Source organism: Podarcis raffonei, chromosome 4, assembly GCF_027172205.1.
Source record: "Podarcis raffonei isolate rPodRaf1 chromosome 4, rPodRaf1.pri, whole genome shotgun sequence".
NCBI classification, from domain to species: Eukaryota; Metazoa; Chordata; class Lepidosauria; order Squamata; family Lacertidae; genus Podarcis; species Podarcis raffonei.
The window spans coordinates 74,000,595-74,019,170 of NC_070605.1; the positions used below are offsets into that span (position 1 = coordinate 74,000,595).

The window sequence follows — 18,576 nt, forward strand, 5'->3', positions numbered from 1 at the left end:
CAGAAAAAGAAAAAGAGAAAAAGGTATAAAAATACATTCGCTTAAAATAGAAAAAGAACAGATTAAACCTTTACATAACTTTCTTCCTTTACTTGTTTCCTTGACCTCCTCACACCTCCCAATTTTGTATTCTAGTTCAAATTGTTTTTTTCAGCAAATCCTTCCAACTTTATTTTCATTTAAGTAATTTAATTTAGAATATTATAGTTTAGCATTCCCTCTTTCGTCAATTTCATCAACTCATTTTTACTTAATCCTTTATGTCATATCTACCAAAACTACCTAATTTTCTTTTTCCAACATCTTTCTAACAGTCCTTAATTTTACAATATTTTTGAAGATATACTTTAATTTTTTTCCAATCTTCTTCCACCGACTCTTCTCCTTGGTCCCGGATTCTGCCAGTCATCTCAGCCAATTCCATATAGTCCATCACTTTCGTCTGCCATTCTTCTTGGGTGGGTAATTCTTGTGTCTTCCAATACTTTCCGATGAGTATTCTTGCTGCTGTTGTGGCGTACATAAAAAAAGTTCTATCCTCCCTTCGCACCAATTGGCCGACCGGCAATTGGGCAGTTGATTGGTGGCTGCTGGCAGCTAGCGGGCAGATGATTGGTGGGTTTGTCGATGTGTGTGATTGACAGTGGCGGTCAGGCAGGTGAGCAATTGTCATCAATTCCCTCCGAAGAAAGCTCAACAAAGTCTGGGCAATCTTCCCCCATTTCCTCAATTTGGAGTCCCCCCAAAATAGGGGTCATCTTATACACAGGGGCGTGTTATACACGGAAAAATATGGTATGTAGTGGTGGAAATAGATCTGACCCACATGTTGGTAGTTAACAAAAGAATTAGCTGGGTCCCTAGATTCAAAATGCAGGGCTTTGTGCCACCAGCAGAGTTAAAAACACTCTCAGAATTATGTAGCAGTATAGCGTGGAACAAGACATGGGTGGCGCTGTGGGTTAAACCACAGAGCCTAGGACTTGCCGATCAGAAGGTCGGTGGTTCAAATCCCCGCAACAGGGTGAGCTCCTGTTGCTCAGTCCCTGCTCCTGCCAACCTAGCAGTTCAAAAACACATCAAAGTGCAAGTAGATAAACAGCAGGAAGGTAAACAGCGTTTCCATGCGCTGCTCTGGTTTCACCAGAAGCGGCTTAGTCATGCTGGCCACATGACCTGGAATCTGTACATTGGCTCCCTCAGCCAATAAAGCGAGATAAGGGCCACAACACCAGAGTCGTCCACGACTGGACCCAATATGGAACATAGGTTGTTAAACCCTTTCACATATCCCATTTAGTCTGCTTTAAAGCTCTTGCCCCGTCTCTTTACCCCCTTGCAATGAACAGACCACACATTGTTAAGTAAGTGACTTACTAAATCCAAAGGTCTGGTTCATGTGTTATTCCATGTAGCAGCAAGGAGAACACAGGTAGATTACTGTTGGGTGCAAAATACAGCATGTAGTTTCAAACATGAGACTGTATCAAGTTCAGACATGTCCATCCTGGTGGATGACATGGCTGGAAAAGAGTGAGGAACAGTAAGAGAAGCAGCTTCATTTCCTCCTTCATGGAGGTAAGGGTGTGTGACCTAGCTGAGTCTAGGAACAGACTTCTCTGGTCTTAACCCCTTGATGCACTATCTAGCATTTACACACAGTTATGCTTGACTGCAATTTCCCACAGGAACAGGGAGATGGGGAAATGCATTCTCCCAGTTCTAGCAATGTCTGGGCTACAGTAAGGTTTACAGATACTAGAGACGGTATTTCATAGCTATTTATTTGAAATTTCATAGCTGACATGGGCAAGGCCAGAGTCCTGTCCGCCCAATAAACAAGGCAAACTTTATCTTGTTTCAGTGTTGTGTTTTTATGGTGCTACTTTTTAGGACTTATTTTTATTTGTTCTTGGGCCTGGGGATGATTCCAGGAAACAGTGCTACTCATGTCCATGATGCCAAAAACCCCCACAGCTGACACGTTTTTTTTTTAAAAAAGAAGTTTAATCCAGATTTCACTTTACAGTAGAAAATCTGAAAAGTCAAAGTAACTGTCTGCAGTCAGTCACTGCTGGTGAGGAAGCTACATAGTGCAATGCTGTTTGGATGGTCATTTGTCATGTGGCTGATGTCTAATGCCACACCCCTACTTCTATTCGCTCCTCACCTGAGCACAACATAACTGCTTTCTTTCCAGAGAGCCAGTGTGGTGTAGTGGTTAAGAGCAATAGACTCGTAATCTGGGGAACCGGGTTCGCATCTCCGCTCCTCCACATGCAGCTGCTGGGTGACCTTGGGCCAGTCACACTTCTCTGAAGTCTCTCAGCCTCACTCACCTCACAGAGTGTTTGTTGTGGGGGAGGAAGGGAAAGGAGAATGTTAGCCGCTTTGAGCCTCTTTCGGGTAGTGATAAAGCGGGACATCAAATCCAAACTACTACTACTACTACTACTACTACTCTTCTTCCTCTTCTTCTTCTTCTTCTTCTTCTTCTTCTTCTTCTTCTTCTTCTTCTTCTTCTTCTTCTTCTTCTTCTTCCAGAAGTCTCCAATACCAAACACAAGGCACTTGTTTCCACTGATTGCTGCATGCCCCATTTGGAGGAGAAATTTCCAAAAGTAAATACCGCCAGCCTTATCTGAACAGTTACCATGTTTTACTATGGGCAAACCAGAGGCGGGTGCAATATCTATTCCCATTTGCTTTTTTGTTTTTAAATCCTGTCTTATGTTATATCTCTCTATATTATTATTTTTAAAAGCCCAAAGTATATACTGTGTTCATGTTCTCCCAAATACGGTGGTACTTCGGGTTACAGACACTTCAGGTTACAGACACTTCAGGTTATAGACTCCGCTAACCCAGAAATAGTACCTCGGGTTAAGAACTTTGCTTCAGGATGAGAACAGAAATGGTGCGGCGGCAGTGGGAGGCCCCATTATCTAAAGTGGTACCTCAGGTTAAGAACAGTTTTAGGTTAAGAATGGTCCTCCAGAACGAATTAAGTTCTCAACCCGAGGTACCACTGTAATTATTTCTCTGCATGCAAAGTATGGTTCCCTCCACCAAAATATGATCTCTTCCACGAGTTTCTTTCTAAGATTTATACCTCTGCACAATGTAAGATCTCTCAACCCAGTAATTTAAAGTCCAAAATGAATTCAAAAAGTGCCCTGCAGATCTGGATCAGTAGAGGGGCTGGGCAAAAGTCTTCTGCTAAGCCAAACACAGGGACATCTTTTCGCCTTCCCCCATCCCATCTAAAATTTAAATTGTCAGCTTGTCAGGGTCGGCACCTGCCCTTTGCTGTTGTTATTGTGGAAAAGCACTACAAACATCAAGCTATAATTTTAATGCATGCTTACCTTGGAGTAAACCCCACTGAACACTGTGGAGTTTTGCTTTGATTAAACATGTGCATGTAAATGTTATTATTGAACCCATTTCGCAGAGAAACATTTTACACATGCCCCTTACCGGGAGTGGGGAGTTAAAGAAACCTCTGCTTATTTGCCACAAGAGGTCAGTGTGGTGCTTGTGTGTGTGTGTGTGTGTTTATTTAAAAATCACATTGCTACAGTGTATGATGACATTAATGAACGACACACACTGCGAGGTGGGTGAAAAACATCACAGTTCCAAATTTATAGCATTTCATGCCTTTCAGAATGCCACGGTGCTTGGAAGCCCTTTCTGTGAATCATTGCTTAAATGTGTATTTAATGCTGCCTTGTAAAATGGACAAGCTTAATAAAATACTACTTAGCTGTGGCAATCAGTTTACGCGCCCACACAGGCACATCTGTTAAGCATTGTATGTGCCCTCAGATATACTGACAGGCACACACACAGACACACACATTTCTCATACAACACAACTCCTTGTTAAGCAATCCATTCCCAACATTGTGCGTGCGCATGTGTGAAAGAGAGAAAAGAAAGTGAGCATTTCGTCAGCATATGCATACATAGATCCAACTACTTCTGGTTTCAGGGAGTGGGGACATTGATTCAGCTAAGATCTACAAGAGTGAGTCAGCCCTGATAGCTATCGAGGCATGGCACACAGGGCCAGCATTGACTATACGATCCATATGGCCAGCTTCCCTCACTCTGGGGTCCTGCTCACCTCCTGGGCAACTTCATTCCTTTTCATTTTCCCTGTGAATAATGAATACAGGAATATTGCCAGATTATGTGTGAACTGGGAGCTTCCTTAAGTCATTTTCAGACGTGATCTTAACACTTTGCAACCGCCCGTGCTTTCCTCGGAGGGAATAAGTCCCATTGAGCTTGTGGCCTCTATTACAAGGAATGGGTAGCATTTGCTGTCCTACAACAGCCAAGAAACTGGAGTTGGATCAAGGAAATGCTGTATGTGATTCTGTCTTTCTTGCTACTACATGCTACCATGGGGGTGATAGGGACTGACAGAAGCGACACATTCCCCATAATGTTTCCTTTTACCCCGAGGGAACATAAATAGAAGGGGGAACCAACATGGTGCCTTCTTGATGTTGTTGGACTATAATTCTCATCATCCCTGACCGTTGTCCATGCTGGCTGGTGCTGATGGGACTTACAGTTCTAGAGGGCCCTGGCCTATTCCTGATACATAAAGGTTAGGCTATGAAATCGTGCTAGGAGTTATTTTGTGCTTTCCCCCTCAAAGTTGAAGGTGGTATGATAAAGCCATCGTTGTCCAGGACTTGCACATCCATTTGTTTTGTTCAGCTATCATCTCAGACCAAACAGGCTTTGAAGGTTTTCATGCATGGTCAAATCTTGCAAAATCTATTTGGTTGGAGATGATAGTGGAAGGAAACCCTTACATTTCTATAGCCTATGCTAAAATCGGATTACTTGCAAATGCGCCGACATCATTGTCCTCAAGATGTACCTGCCAAAGCATCCACTGTGCATTGCCTCTGTACCAAGGAATCCAGACTTGGCCAGAACCAAAGCATAGGAACATAGGACTGCCTTATATTGAGTCAGGCCATTGGTCTAGTTTAGTATTGTCTACATGGGTTGGCGGTACATCTCCAGGATTTCGGGGATTTCTCTAAGTTCTGTCTACTGGAGATGCCACAAGATGAACTTGGGAACTTCTGTATGCACGCAGATGATATACCTCTAAGTGATGGTCGTAGTCCAAGCACTTAACTCCAGCTCTGCACTTATAGCGTGTAGTAAATATCTGTTGCCTTCCATGAGAATGGTCATACATGCAAGTTGTGTGACCTGCAACTTGCATTATCCAGTTGAACAGGCTTACCTGAGGAAGGAGGTGATTGCATGACACATGCTGACTGGCAAGAAGCACATTCAAGTCCAATGTGAGATTTCAGTTCTAAAAGCAATACTAGACATCCTGGAACTGGTCAACTCCCCACCTGATGATGGCCCTAATATCTTTTTTGATGTTCTATAATTGCAGTGCAACACTTTATTTACGGTTTACCAATGCACATCACAATTTATGTCTACAAAGGCAATGCAGCCTTAATTCACATGCACCACTTGTACATTTTTGTACAAATGGATATGCAAAGGAATGGTATCCAAAGGAATATTAATAGGTTAAATGTAGATAAATGGCTCATCTATGTGCAAATGCTTGTTCTGTTTTAGACATCAGATCTCAGGGAAGCCTTGGAGTTTTTGAAGCCTGTAGGAATTCTACACAGCCACTGATTTTAGTGAAAATGGATCAAACATGACAAGCAGGTAGCAAACTGATGATACCATGACTTTCTCTTGACTAGGGTGTATGCAAAGGTACTCTGCACTTGGCTTCGGGAAGGTGATGGATCATTTTTAAGAACTGCACAGTCTCATGCAGGCACAACACTTTAGATTTCTGTACTTGCAACAGACTTCTGTATTTATTGACTCCTGATTGTTTTATTTTTGTTGCTTTTCAGGCAAGAACACAGAATTCATCAGGCAACTGAGCTATGTACTTGGACAACAAAGATGACAGCGCCATGTCTAGAAAAGTAGATATGGAGCTGACCCAGGCCCCTATCCCACACCACGTGGACTTGCTCGGAGGTGTAGCAGCAGAACCGATTCCGAACAATTTCAGTGAGCTGGAGCTGTTAAAGGAGATGATGGTTGTTCAGGGAGAACCACACAAGCCCTACCCAAGCAGTGCTCCGGAACAGGAATGTTGCATTACCCTGGGGAAAGATTTCAGCCCACTCTCCATGCAGGGAAGGTAAGGAAAACCAGAGTCAACAGATTCTGCTTCATCTGATGGCATATTGGTGTGGTTGTTTTTATTCTCTGACTCAGTTGATAAATGTTTTATTTAATGTCTTCCTGCAATATAATTAATGGGGAAGAGGCTTAGTTAGGAGGTTGGAGTGGCCAATTGCTGGGAAAGGATATTCTCTCAGCAGGTTTCAGAACTAATACCTGCTTTTATAGCAGCTGTGTTGCATGCATTTTTTTGGGGGGGGGGCAATGTTTTCTGATATCTTGTTTTCCTTACTGATGTTTTATTTAAACCAAATGCTTTGTACTGCTTAAAGTTGAAACATAAATGGCCAAAGTAAAGGAATTAACTCTCTAATTATGGTTGACTGCTCTAGTTGTAAAAATGATGCATTGTACTCCTGTTACGAAAGTTTGAACAACAGCCATTCTTTCAGAGTTTGATTACATGGGGCAAAGTGCACCTATGGTGCCTCCCCTTGGGGCTGATTGGTGTGGTAGCCAAGTTCGTCAATGACACCAAATTAGTCAGATTGATGAAAATCCAATGAGACTGTGAGCTGCTCCAAAGGATCTCTCCCAACTGGATGAATAAATATTTCTATTTATTTATTTACTAATTAATTAATTAAATTTATATACCACCCTTCAACCAAAGGTCACAGGGTGGCTTACAGCATAAAAATTCAAACTGAAAATACAAAATGCATATCATAATAAAAAGCCTGGTTATAGAATTGCTGCTTAATGCACATCAGCACCAAATACATTCTGCTGTCACCTGGCTATTGCCACTTAACTGGTCTCTGATGCAGAAGTGGAAGAGCCTCCAGGTAAAGTCAACCAGTGGAAGATGGGAGAGCAGGTGGATCTCGTTCCCCCTGGCAAGTGATGCCCAGTGTACGTCAATGCCAAGCAATACATAATGGGGCAAACAAATAAGGAAAGCATAACTTCACAAATAGATGAGTGGGATATGAAAAGGAAAAAAAGATACTAAAAGGAAAAAGATACTGGTGTCATGTGGGATAACTTAATATAAGCAGCAACTCCACGTCTACCAGTGAACATAAAGAAGGCAATTTGCTATTTGAAAAGGGAGTGGAATGCTAAACCAGTGAAGGTCCTGTGTGAGTGTCCGGAGGCGGTTGGAGGATGGACGGTGGCTAACAGATTGAGGTTGAATCCTGACAAGACAGAAGTACTGTTTTTGGGGGACAGGAGGCGGGCAGGTGTGGAGGACTCCCTGGTCCTGAATGGGGTAACTGTGCCCCTGAAGGACCAGGTGCGCAGCCTGGGAGTGATGCTGGACTCACAGCTGTCTATGGAGGTGCAGGTCAATTCTGTGTCCAGGGCAGCTGTTTATCGACTCCATCTGGTACGCAGGCTGAGACCCTATCTGCCCGTGGACTATCTCGCCAGAGTGGTGCACGCTCTAGTTATCTTTCGCTTGGATTACTGCAATGCGCTCTATGTGGGGCTACCTTTGAAGGTGACCCGGAAACTACAACTAATCCAGAATGCGGCAGCTAGACTGGTGACTGGGAGTGGCTGCCGAGACCACATAACACTGGTCTTGAAAGATCTACATTGGCTCCAGTACGTTTCCGAGCACAATTCAAAGTGTTGGTGCTGACCTTTAAAGCCCTAAACGGCTTCGGTCCAGTATACCTGAAGGAGCATCTCCACCCCCATCGTTCTGCCCGGACACTGAGGTCCAGCACCAAGGGCCTTCTGAAGGTTCGCTCACTGCGAGAAACCAAGTTACAGGGAACCAGGCAGAGGGCCTTCTCGGTAGTGGCGCCCGCCCTGTGGAACGCCCTCCCACCAGATGTCAAAGAGAAGAACAACAACCAGACTTTTAGAAGACATCTGAAGGCAGCCCTGTTCAGGGAAGCTTTTAATGTTTAACAGACCACTGTATTTTAATATTTTGTTGGAAGCCACCCAGAGTGGCTGGGGAAATCCAGCCAGATGGGTGGGGTATAAATAATAAATTTATTATTATTAAATACGTAGTACCTTGAAAGAAATCTGAGGTACAGAGTCACAATCAGAACATCTGAAGATAGGAGGCAGGCTTGTAAATGCCTCTGGTCCCCCAGGCTCTCTTGCCTCTGTCACCAGGAGGAGCAGCAGCAGCCCTGGCAAGGGTGTCCCACTTTCTGAGGGACTAGTCCCCTGGCTAGTCTCACAAGCATTTCCAGGATGGGGCTCTTTCCTTCGTGTAGCCCTGCAATTCAGGAGGAGGATGGCAGTTTGAACACCTGAGGACTTGGAGAGGATGCTAAACCCTTTTGCTCTCCTAGCTTCTCTTGGGTCTTCCACCAAGGGACAGAAACTGCATGGACAGTGACAGTCTAAGGGTGCACCCACTCAGTCCTAAAAATCCCAGCACCCTTAACAAACTAGAATTCCCAGGATTCTCTGGGGGAGAAGCCATGTGCTAGAAATGTGCTTTAAATGTATGGTGGGATGCAGTCTTAAAGTGAGAAAGCCTTGCTATGTGAAGTACTAGTATCTGTCTGATCTAGCAACCATCTTCTTTGAGATCAGCTATTCTCTTGGAGCCATAGCTCAGAAATTCATAAATTGCCCAAGTACATCTGAAAATCTGAGGATTTGTGTATGTGTGTGGAAAGTTGCACACATCCTTCCCCACTCCCTAGTAAGTCTTGCCTGTTTTATTATTTACTACAGCCTTTACAAACCTGGTACCCTCCAGATATTTTGGAGTTGTGAACTTCCACCAGACTGCTGGGAGTTGTAGTCTAAAACAGCTGAAAGACACCAGGTTGCTGAAGGCTGGCATTTTGAACTTGGCTTGAAAACTTGGGTTAGTAAGCATTGATGTGCCTGTATCTGAAACCATGTAGAGTGCCTTCCATCTCACAAAGGATGATACTGTAGAGTTCAAACATTTTGTTGCCTGTGGTGAAAGATGCGAAAAAGGGGGAACACAAAATGTTCACCTTCCTTATGAGAAACGTTAAGTCCCTTGAGCCTTTTTTTTTTCAGTTTTAGACAAGGCAACCAAATGGCGCTGCTATCATCATCATTATCAGCCTCTTGAACTTCTGACACCATTTTGGTGTCCAACGCTGCCCCTCTCTACTGACTGCCTCTGTCCATGTTTGATCCCTGGCAGCTCCAGATTAAAGGATTGGGAGCAAGAGACTGAAAAGGCCTCTCTCTGGCACAGAGCCTGGAAAGCCAGAATAGACAATACTGGACTGGATGGACAAACATTTTGGTTTGATATACGGCAGCTTCTTGTGTTAGTAAGAAGGATCCACAACACATAATGAACTTACAGAATTTACTGCCACAAGATGTGGTATTGACAAAAGATTTACACGGACTTAAAAGGGGATTACAACTAGATTTTGAGCCATTGCCTTGCCATTCAAGGGAGGCAAAACCAAGAGCAAAAAGTGTTTTGTTGGCTTCAGTAATAAATGAATGTTTTGTTTCGTATTTTCCTGCAACGTAAGGAGTGGGAAAGTGACATTGCTAAGGAGATGTAACAGTCAAGTGCCTGGAGAGACACATTCTCCTAGCAGTGCTCAGAACTATCTCTCTCACAAACATGCCATATACCAGGGGCTGTGCCCCTGATTTCTTCCCTTGCCACCCCCTGCTACTCGCACCGGCTCAACAATGCCCCCATTCCCCATAGATCTTTTCCAGCTTCCCTTAGACCTCATAAAAGCCCCCACCCCCTTACTGACCTCACCAGCTTCCTTTAGACCTACTCCCCTTAGACTTGGCAGCAGAAGGGTTGGATGAGAAGTTGGCCAACATGCAATGGTGGTGAGGAAGAAGCATGACTTTCCTGTGCCCACCTTGGGTCTCAGCAGTCAGTCAGCAACAGGCTGTGGAGGGGCTGAAGTGTGGCCTAGGGACTTTGGGGGTGTCCCTTCAGGCAGAGGTGCCACTCCTGAGACACGCTCCCTTTCCATGCATGCTGCTGACTTATGTGTGCTGTTTGGGATGTGGTAGCAGTGCCCACTGTTTCTGGTCACCTTCCTAATTGACTTCTTGGGACGAGGTGACAAAAACAGCAGTGGATCACCACACTGGCCAGGGAGGAGGAAGGTGACCAGTGACAATGCTAGCCACTCTGGGACACTGGATCTTGGGGGCAGTAGCACCTGGGCTGGCAAGTGGAGAAATGGAGCAAAATCTCCATGCCTTCTGCAGAGACGATTTATTTGCTTTGTGAGCATTTGAGAGGCATTCAGAAGGATATATGAGAAAATAAAACGCCAGTTGCTTTAATTCATCGGTTTGCCAAACCTAATATGTTTCCTGTGTGCAACTTTTCTTCTTTGCGCTCAAAGAAATACGTATCTAACAAATAGGTTTGCTAACCTTGATTCTTTTCTGTGAAGAAAATCTGACTATTTATGTTTCTCTCTCTGTGACGACAACAGAAACGCAAAGCTGTATTTTCCAGCATTTCACTGCGGCTGTGTGCCCCCCCAAGCCTCCCTAAAGATATCTGGCTGCTCATGTTGGGAGACTGACTGCATGACTAGATGGTCCTGCATGGCAGTTCTTATGCAACAGATGCCAGTAGCATCACCAAAGAGACATTTCCCCAATGGTTTTTTTTGTTTTTTACTTGCATGTGAGGTGAGCCATTACTCTTGCCCCTTGTGAAGAATGTTCTATGTAGCAGAAAACTCCAGCAAAGGATCTGCAAGCCTGAATTGATTCATCTTTTCTATATTCTTAGGATGAGTACTTCAGCCGCTATTGTTGATTTACGTAATGTGCATTTCCCAAGGTTCTAAAGAAATAATAATAATAATAATAATAATAATAATAATAATAATACCAGCAGCCTCAGATAGATCCAGACATTAATCTTTATAGGAGCAACTTCACCCGCTTCAGTCATGCCACCGACATGTGAGCACCAATCCTCTTTAGGGTTTTATTGACAGCTGTTTCATCATGTAAACCTCTTAGAGTGAAAACCATGAACGTGATTTTAATGAATATGTCTGATAAAAGGAATGGTAAAGCCAAGGTGGGGTGGGAGGAGGAGAGTTGGAAAAGCAGTTTTCCTTTGAATTATTAGTTGTATTTATGTTGGGGGTTTTTTAATGATCAGCGCTGCAAGGAATATGCAGATTGGATCAGCAAAGATCCAGAGGATCTCTCTCTCTCTCTCTCTCTCTCTCTCTCTCTCTCTCTCTCTCTCTCTCTCTCATTCTCTCATTCTCTCTCTGTGTTTTACACATTGCTAGGGCATTTCCCCTCATGATACAGGATAGTTACATTTGCTTCAATTTCCAAGAGAAAATGCAGAGTGGGTGCTACTAATGCTGGCCAAATCAGAGTGTGATGTTGAAAGCTTGTCCTCTTTTATCCAAAGAAGTTGGATTAAATTAAAAAGAGAATCCTTTCCCCTCTTTTCACGTCTCTTGTCTGGATTCAACATAGCAGCCTTATTGTTATTATTATTATTAATTATTATTATTATTATTATTAGCCCCAGTTTGGTTTCTGCTTTTTTAATTACTCTTTTTTCTTTAATGGATTATGAAGTGCATTGGAAACTGCAGTACCTATACCCCAAACGTGTTGGGTAAGCTTACAGGGGAAAAAGAAAAGAAAATTTTAAATGGCAAATCTTTAGAGAAACCTTTTAAGGAGCTTCTGTTTCTTTTACCACAGGTTGAATAGCAATGTGTATCCAGAAGGTTGCTATTCCAAATCTGTTCATAGTTGTATAACAGTTTTAAAGAGGATTATAGAGTCAGAAATATTTTCTCTAGTCTATTTAGTTAGAAATCAGAATATCTCATAGTCCATATTACAAGAAATATGGCCAATTTTATATACATTTTACATGTTTAATCTATAGATAACACCTCTCCCCTGCCCTGCAACACACATAGGTTGCATTAGACAGCCAGTCTTGCATTTGTTTTGGAGCATCACCTTTCACATATATGTAAACCTAATTGAGTTGTGTGAAGTCACGGGAAAGACCCTGGATCCAGAGCTTAGCTGAGCCCTGTGACATGAGTATGTGCAGAGTGCATTTCTTTTCATTTGCATTATTATTACAGCTAGTTCCAATTCATCTAATTGTAAAGGCTTCCTGGGCAGGCTGTGGCTTCCAGTGCAGCTTGATCTTTGCAACTTCTCATTTTAGAATTGACGACTGTGCTGTGTTACGTATAATCCTGGCTTGCTTAACTACTTATTGGCTATAATGCAGAAGCTGGTGACTCACCCAGGATCATCTGCTGTGTTTAGGGACTTTGGCGGGATTTGAGTGCCAGTGTTGTTGGCCTCCCTCGGACCTAACTCTGATTTTGTTTACAGTTGCCCCAGTTTGAGACAATGCTCTCTATAAAATGGCATTACCATTGCATCATTTAATTTCATTTATAATGGTATTTATAAACCACCAACTAATAAGAAAAAACACGAGGGTTCATTGGATGAACTGTGTCTAGTCAATCAAAATGCTGCTTTGGATCTGATTTCTTCACTTAGTGCTCCATTGCTTTCACATCATTCCAGATGTGAGGAATGGTACATGGGATGTTTTCGAATAATTCAGCCAACATGGCAGGGTGGGGGAACAAACATGGAAACTGAATGGTTGGAAAGCTGGTGGCACTGCACATATCCCATCTACTGGGTGTGCGAATGCATTTTGGTGAACGGTAGATGAAATTGGGAACAGAGGACTGTGAATTATGAATATTTTAGAGCTGGCACATTTTGTAACATTGAACACCTGCTTTGCCAACTCTCCATTTACTCTATAAATAAATTCCCAATATTGTGTTGAGCCAGTTTGCTGCTTAGTCTCCTTCCCACCTGACCTCTTTAGCTCACTCTTCAATGACTTCCAGAGACATTAATTAGATTTGTGTCACTGATACTGCAGAGGTGACATTAAAGCAATGACCTGTGATTTAGATCAACATCTTGTGCCTCATCTGAGAGGAGCATATAACTTTTGCTTGGCACCAAATTATTAACAGCAACAACAGTGTATCTTGGGCTCAACTTTTAAATCGTCTTTTAAGAGTTGTTGAGTTTCCTTATGCACCTCAGTGCAACGGCTGATATTCAACTGTAAACTTGGCTTGAAAGTGCATGTGTGACCCACCAAGCCATCCACATTGGGCAGCTAAGTGCTTGGTTAGCCCCATTTTTGCTGTCACACAGAAGCAGAAAAACCATACATGAAACGGGCTTGTTTGCTTTGGTACAGAAACGGTACAGGTTAGCTGTGCACCTTTCCCCTATCTAATAATAATAATAATAATAATAATAATAATAATAATAATAATAATTTATACCCCTTCCATCTGGCTGGCTTTCCCCAGCAACTCTGTGTGGCTTCAAGCACTTATAAAAACATAATAAAACATCAAACATTAAAAACTTCCCAATACAGGGCTGCCTTCAGATGTCTTCTAAAAGTTGTGTCGTTATTTATAACCAGGTTGGGATGGCTGGGATAGCAGGCTTGTTGGTTTTTGAATGTCTTATGTAGATTTTTCAGTTTCGTTGTTCTGTATGGGACAATGACAATAAAGATTATCGTATCGCATTTATCTCCTTGACATCTGATGGGAGGCTGTTTCACAGGCTGGGAACCACTGCCTGGTTCCCTGTAGCTTCACTTCTCACAGTGAGGGAACAGCCATAAGACCTTTGGAGGTTCTATATAGTCATGTAAAAGTCATGTGGATAATGGATATATATCTGTTTGTATAAAACTGGGCTCGGAATGGGTCCCTGTTAAGTTTTTTAAGGGGAAGGTCTGTAGCCTTGTATGCAGAATGTCCCAGAATCTATCCTTCAGCTGGGGCTGGGGAATGTCTCCTGTCAGAATCACTGAAAAACTTCTGCCGGTCAGTGTAGACAACTAGATGGAACTAGTGATCTGACTCAATATGAGGCAATTTCCCGTGCTCACATTAGGAATTGATTTTTGCCTTTGTCTGTTTAGCCCAAGTGGCAAGTGTTACAGCCACAATAAAGAACTCTAGTTTAGCCTTGTGTTTTGCCCTGGAGGAAGTATGGATTGATTTTATGCCACAAGGCAATACTCTCACTTTTAAATGTGACAGCTACAATTATAATTAACGGTTGTTTCTTGTCATATGTTCTCCCACCCCCCACCCCTTATCTGCTACAAAGTTGTAGGGAGAGAATCACCTATCTCTGATGAACTTGTAATCCGAACAGTGTAATATTTACTGAACAACCCTACACATCAGTTACACTGAGGAGATGCACTCGCTGGTGCAACGGTCACCAAATTCTATTGTTATATGCCACTCCCAATCTCTGAGCGGTGCATGATTCCTGAGAGCTCCAGAAGTGGTTCACCCAGGGTCTGTGTTTCCTTTTGGCACAGCAGAGACTGTAGCATCTTTATAATAAATGGTTTATTTACACATATATACAACTTGAGCCTCCGATGGAGGGGTCCCCAGCATCATGCTCCAAGAGGATCTGTGCAGGGACATGACTGTGATTTCATAGAATCATAGAGTTGGAGGAGACTTCCAGGGTCATCTACTACAACTCCCTGCTATGCAGGAATCTCAACTAAAGCACCCAAGACTGATGGCCATCCAACCTCTGCTTTAAAATCTCCAGTGAAGGAGAGTCAACAACCTCTCAAAGGAGTCCATTCCACTGCCAAACAGCTCTTACTGTCGGAAAGTTATTCCTGATTTCACAAAGAAGACATGCCAGGCAATGCAGCAACCCTAGTGGACTCATTGTGGATGTCTGCAAAAGCACACATGCAACCCAGAAACACACTCCTGAGATTGCTGGTTTGAGTTCCTACAGAAGACAAGACCTTCCCTCCCTCCTCTCTGCCCAGAGAACTGGAAAGATGATCACAGCAGCCACTTCCCAAAGAAGCCGAAGCATAAGACAATGCATAGTTGTCTTCACACAAAGTTTCAAGTCCTGCCAGAGGCTGGGAATACTCCCCACTCCCAAGACTGAAGAGACAAAGTTCCTGGTCTCCCATTTGGTCTGCATAGCTTTAACAAGACCCCTGATGTAGGATAAGGTTCTCAAGCTGCCTGCATCTAAAATGGAGTGGGAAAGTTTTGAAGATTTCCAGTCCTCTTGAATTTCCTTTCTGCTTTCTAGTTTCATCCAGCTGCCCTTCAAGTCAACAGAACACTGTGCAGATTGTCAGTGAGCTTTATCAAGGCTTGTGTTTCCTAGGTACTTGAATCTTACCCCATCCCCTCAGTCCAAACAACAGCCCTAGCGATTCTGAGTGTAGCGAAAAGGTCTCTGGCTCCATCTCCCAGGGAACAAAGGCTCTGAATATGATTAATGTTCTGTCAGAATCCTTGAACCAGTTTGTTGAATAAGCATTTTAAAAGGTAATGTTATAAAGCCGAGGAGCAGACTCTGTGCTGAGGTTGTGTTTAGGGTTTTTGTTCACGCTCAGGCAGTTTCTGAGTTCTGACATGTGAAGAATGCTGGATTAATTTATAAGGCCTGCAAATGACCAGCTCATGATCAGATGGTTTTCATATATTAGGAGTTGTAATGCAAGCTCCATTAAGGTCTTTTCAAATGATTCATTTGGAGGAGGAGGGCTTGAAAACACACCTGGCGCAACTGAACGAGCAACAAAACAACCAAGCCATCTGCCTGCCCCCTCTTCCAAGGGGAATAATAGATGGCTTCATGTAGCTAATGTTAACACGGAGAAGCAAGAAAAACACTATCCCACCCTGCAAAGTCTGGAAAGGCTCTTCTTCACTGCTCTCCAAGACCAAGGGCTGACAGCGATTACTTAATTTCAGCAAGCCAATGCTCAAAATTGCCTTCAAATGGATCAATATTCTGAAACCAAGTTTCGAACACATTTTCTGGTGGTTTTTAAAAAAATATATACATATTATTTAAAAATACATTTTATGGTAAATATATTACAAATTCAGTAAAGCATATAGAATTGAATTCGTATGTTTTGCATGTTTATCCAGCTGAATAGGTCCTCGGCCTGAAACTGCAACCCCATAGTCACCTCTGACTGGACTTAGCTGTCCAGGGGTCCTTTACCTTTACCTTTACCAGCTGAATGAAATGGGTTTTTAGCTTAGTTTTAGAGCAATGGATAGGAAGCACAGGGTGAGATATTATCTCCATTTTTGTCATTCTAAAAATGTATAAATAAAGCCCACCTTCAGTAAAAGTTTGGGGGTGTACCAAAAAAGTAAGGGGGTGGTTTATCCCTAGGTAGACATTTATCTTTTGCCTGTATTCATTAACTCTTTATTAATACTAATAATGATCATTATTAGTGTTACTTGTGCAGGTCCTGCAGCAGCAGTGCACCAAGTAGGAGGGGGTCTATTTTTAGGGTTGCCAGGGGGCACAGCATCCTCCTACTGCCCCCCCCCCGTTACCTTTCCTGTCTCCTCTCTTTTCTCTTCCTCAGCTTCCCTTAGCTCCATTTAATTCCTTGTTCCCTCCATCTCACACTTACCCTTCAATTACCCCTCTTTCCTCCCTTCTCCTCCACCTCTTACTTTCACCACTTCTTTCCAGCCACTGTCCCTCCCCTCTGCATACTTCTATCAAAAGCGGGAAAAGCTGTAACCCTAAATTCTAAAATTTCCCAATAGTGAATGTGTGGAGGGGAAATGAAGAGGCGGGCGAGTCAAATCGGATAGCCTTTGTAGCACCTTTGACCTAGGCAAGCTGCTTTGCAAAGTGCCAAATCTGGATCCGTACAGGAGTGCCAACCTGGCCCCACAACAGCCTGTGGGTGCCATGCAGCGTGCATAGCCCTGGCACCAAAATTTGTGGGTGCTTGGGCCCCAGGGGAGTTGGCACCTATGCTGTATCTTCTGATCAGTTCACACCCCTAGTACACATACCTTGAAATTCCCTGATGCAGTAGGATACAAAGGCAAATGCCGCTCCCTTTTGTGATTCTTTTGTGCATTGTCTCTTCTCCTGTCAGTGATAATGAGCAGGATTCCAGGTGTGCAGCACAGCAGGTAAGGGAGAAGTCTGGGGACAGAATAAGCTGCTACTGCCTTGTCCTTCACTGTACTGGGAAATTAAAAGCTACCCCCTTGTTCTCCAGTGTGTGACTGGACAACTCTAGTGTCGTGTCTGCCCCAATTGCTCCCTCATTTCAACAGAAATGAACAAACAGGTATTTAAAACTATGTCTGGTAATTTTATGAGAATATCTCAGTGGGTAGCTTTTTGTAGCATCTGAACGCCTGTAAGAAAGATTAGTTTCACATATAACAAGAATTCAGTTAGGTCCAATAATGAGCTGGGCTCTGCATAGTTAATGTGTTTCTGAGTCCAAATATTTTGAACCTTGATCTGCTGGGAAGCTCTTATGACATTGACCTCTGATTTCATCCGAGTCGTCCTCCTTGCATCTGAGGACAATAATTGTCTGGGGATGTGCTCTTTAAGTGCACTTAACATCCGGAGAAGTTCCAAAGTGAACAATGGAGATGATTTTGCTTGCCTAATGTAACACACACCTTAGGTGAATTCATTAACTTCGTCTAGCATCTAATTGGCCTGGTTTCCACAACTTAGTAAACCAAGCTATGGGACTGAAGGAATGTATGGGCTCACTTCTTTTCCACAGTCCTTTTGGCTGCTGCTCTGCAATGAGTTAGGCTAAGATTTGGGTTCGTGTGCTTTTAGGTGTGGCAAAATCTGACAATTCTAGTTCCTCATTTTTTCCAAACATAAGTTCAGCCCTCTACATTTTCACATCAGTTTGCCTTTAAAAAAAAAATTGTTCTCTGAAAAATTTACCAGCATTTTGGTGCAAAGCAATTTCTCCATGTGTATTCATTTCTAGATGCACCTTATTCTACTGTATACATTTTTGTACACATTGCTTGCCTGGAGAACTTGCATTGCAAGATTAAGAGAACTGTGCATTTTGAATGATGGCTGTGTTTCGGTTTCATGCATTGTTTCAGTAAAAATTATAGGTTTACCTTTCACTGCGAACCAAATGTTTTCCCTGTTCTTAGGTGTCATCTAAACCAGGACTAGTGGTTAAGTTCTCTGCTCACTAACCACAAGCAATGGTTTAAAAAAACAACCATTTGTACAGCTTTGTGGAGGTGAAATTGAAATTAACTACTTGTTTTTCGCCGTTGTTTTTTTAGGTATCACATCTCTTTGCCCAAATTCTTCAGCACAAGATCCAAAGATAATTGCTTTACGGAGAGGACGCCTCTGCTGAAAGTTTCCCCAGAAGAAAATGGGTGGGTAGGAGATCAGCTTTTTGCTGTTGCTCGATGTCTCAGGATTTGCATCCTACCAATGGCATGG

The 18,576-nt window shown here is 43.0% G+C and overlaps 1 protein-coding gene across 1 annotated transcript in view; it reads left to right on the forward strand.

The window, feature by feature from the left end:
- Positions 1-5,937: 5,937 nt before the first annotated feature.
- The window catches only part of OCA2 (OCA2 melanosomal transmembrane protein), a 128,267-nt gene continuing 115,628 nt past the window's right edge, over positions 5,938-18,576 (forward strand). The window contains exons 1-2 of the mRNA XM_053384111.1: positions 5,938-6,226; positions 18,411-18,509. Of these exons, the coding sequence (XP_053240086.1) occupies positions 5,964-6,226; positions 18,411-18,509 (362 nt within the window). The 5' untranslated portion in view covers positions 5,938-5,963. The remainder of the gene's footprint in view (positions 6,227-18,410; positions 18,510-18,576) is intronic.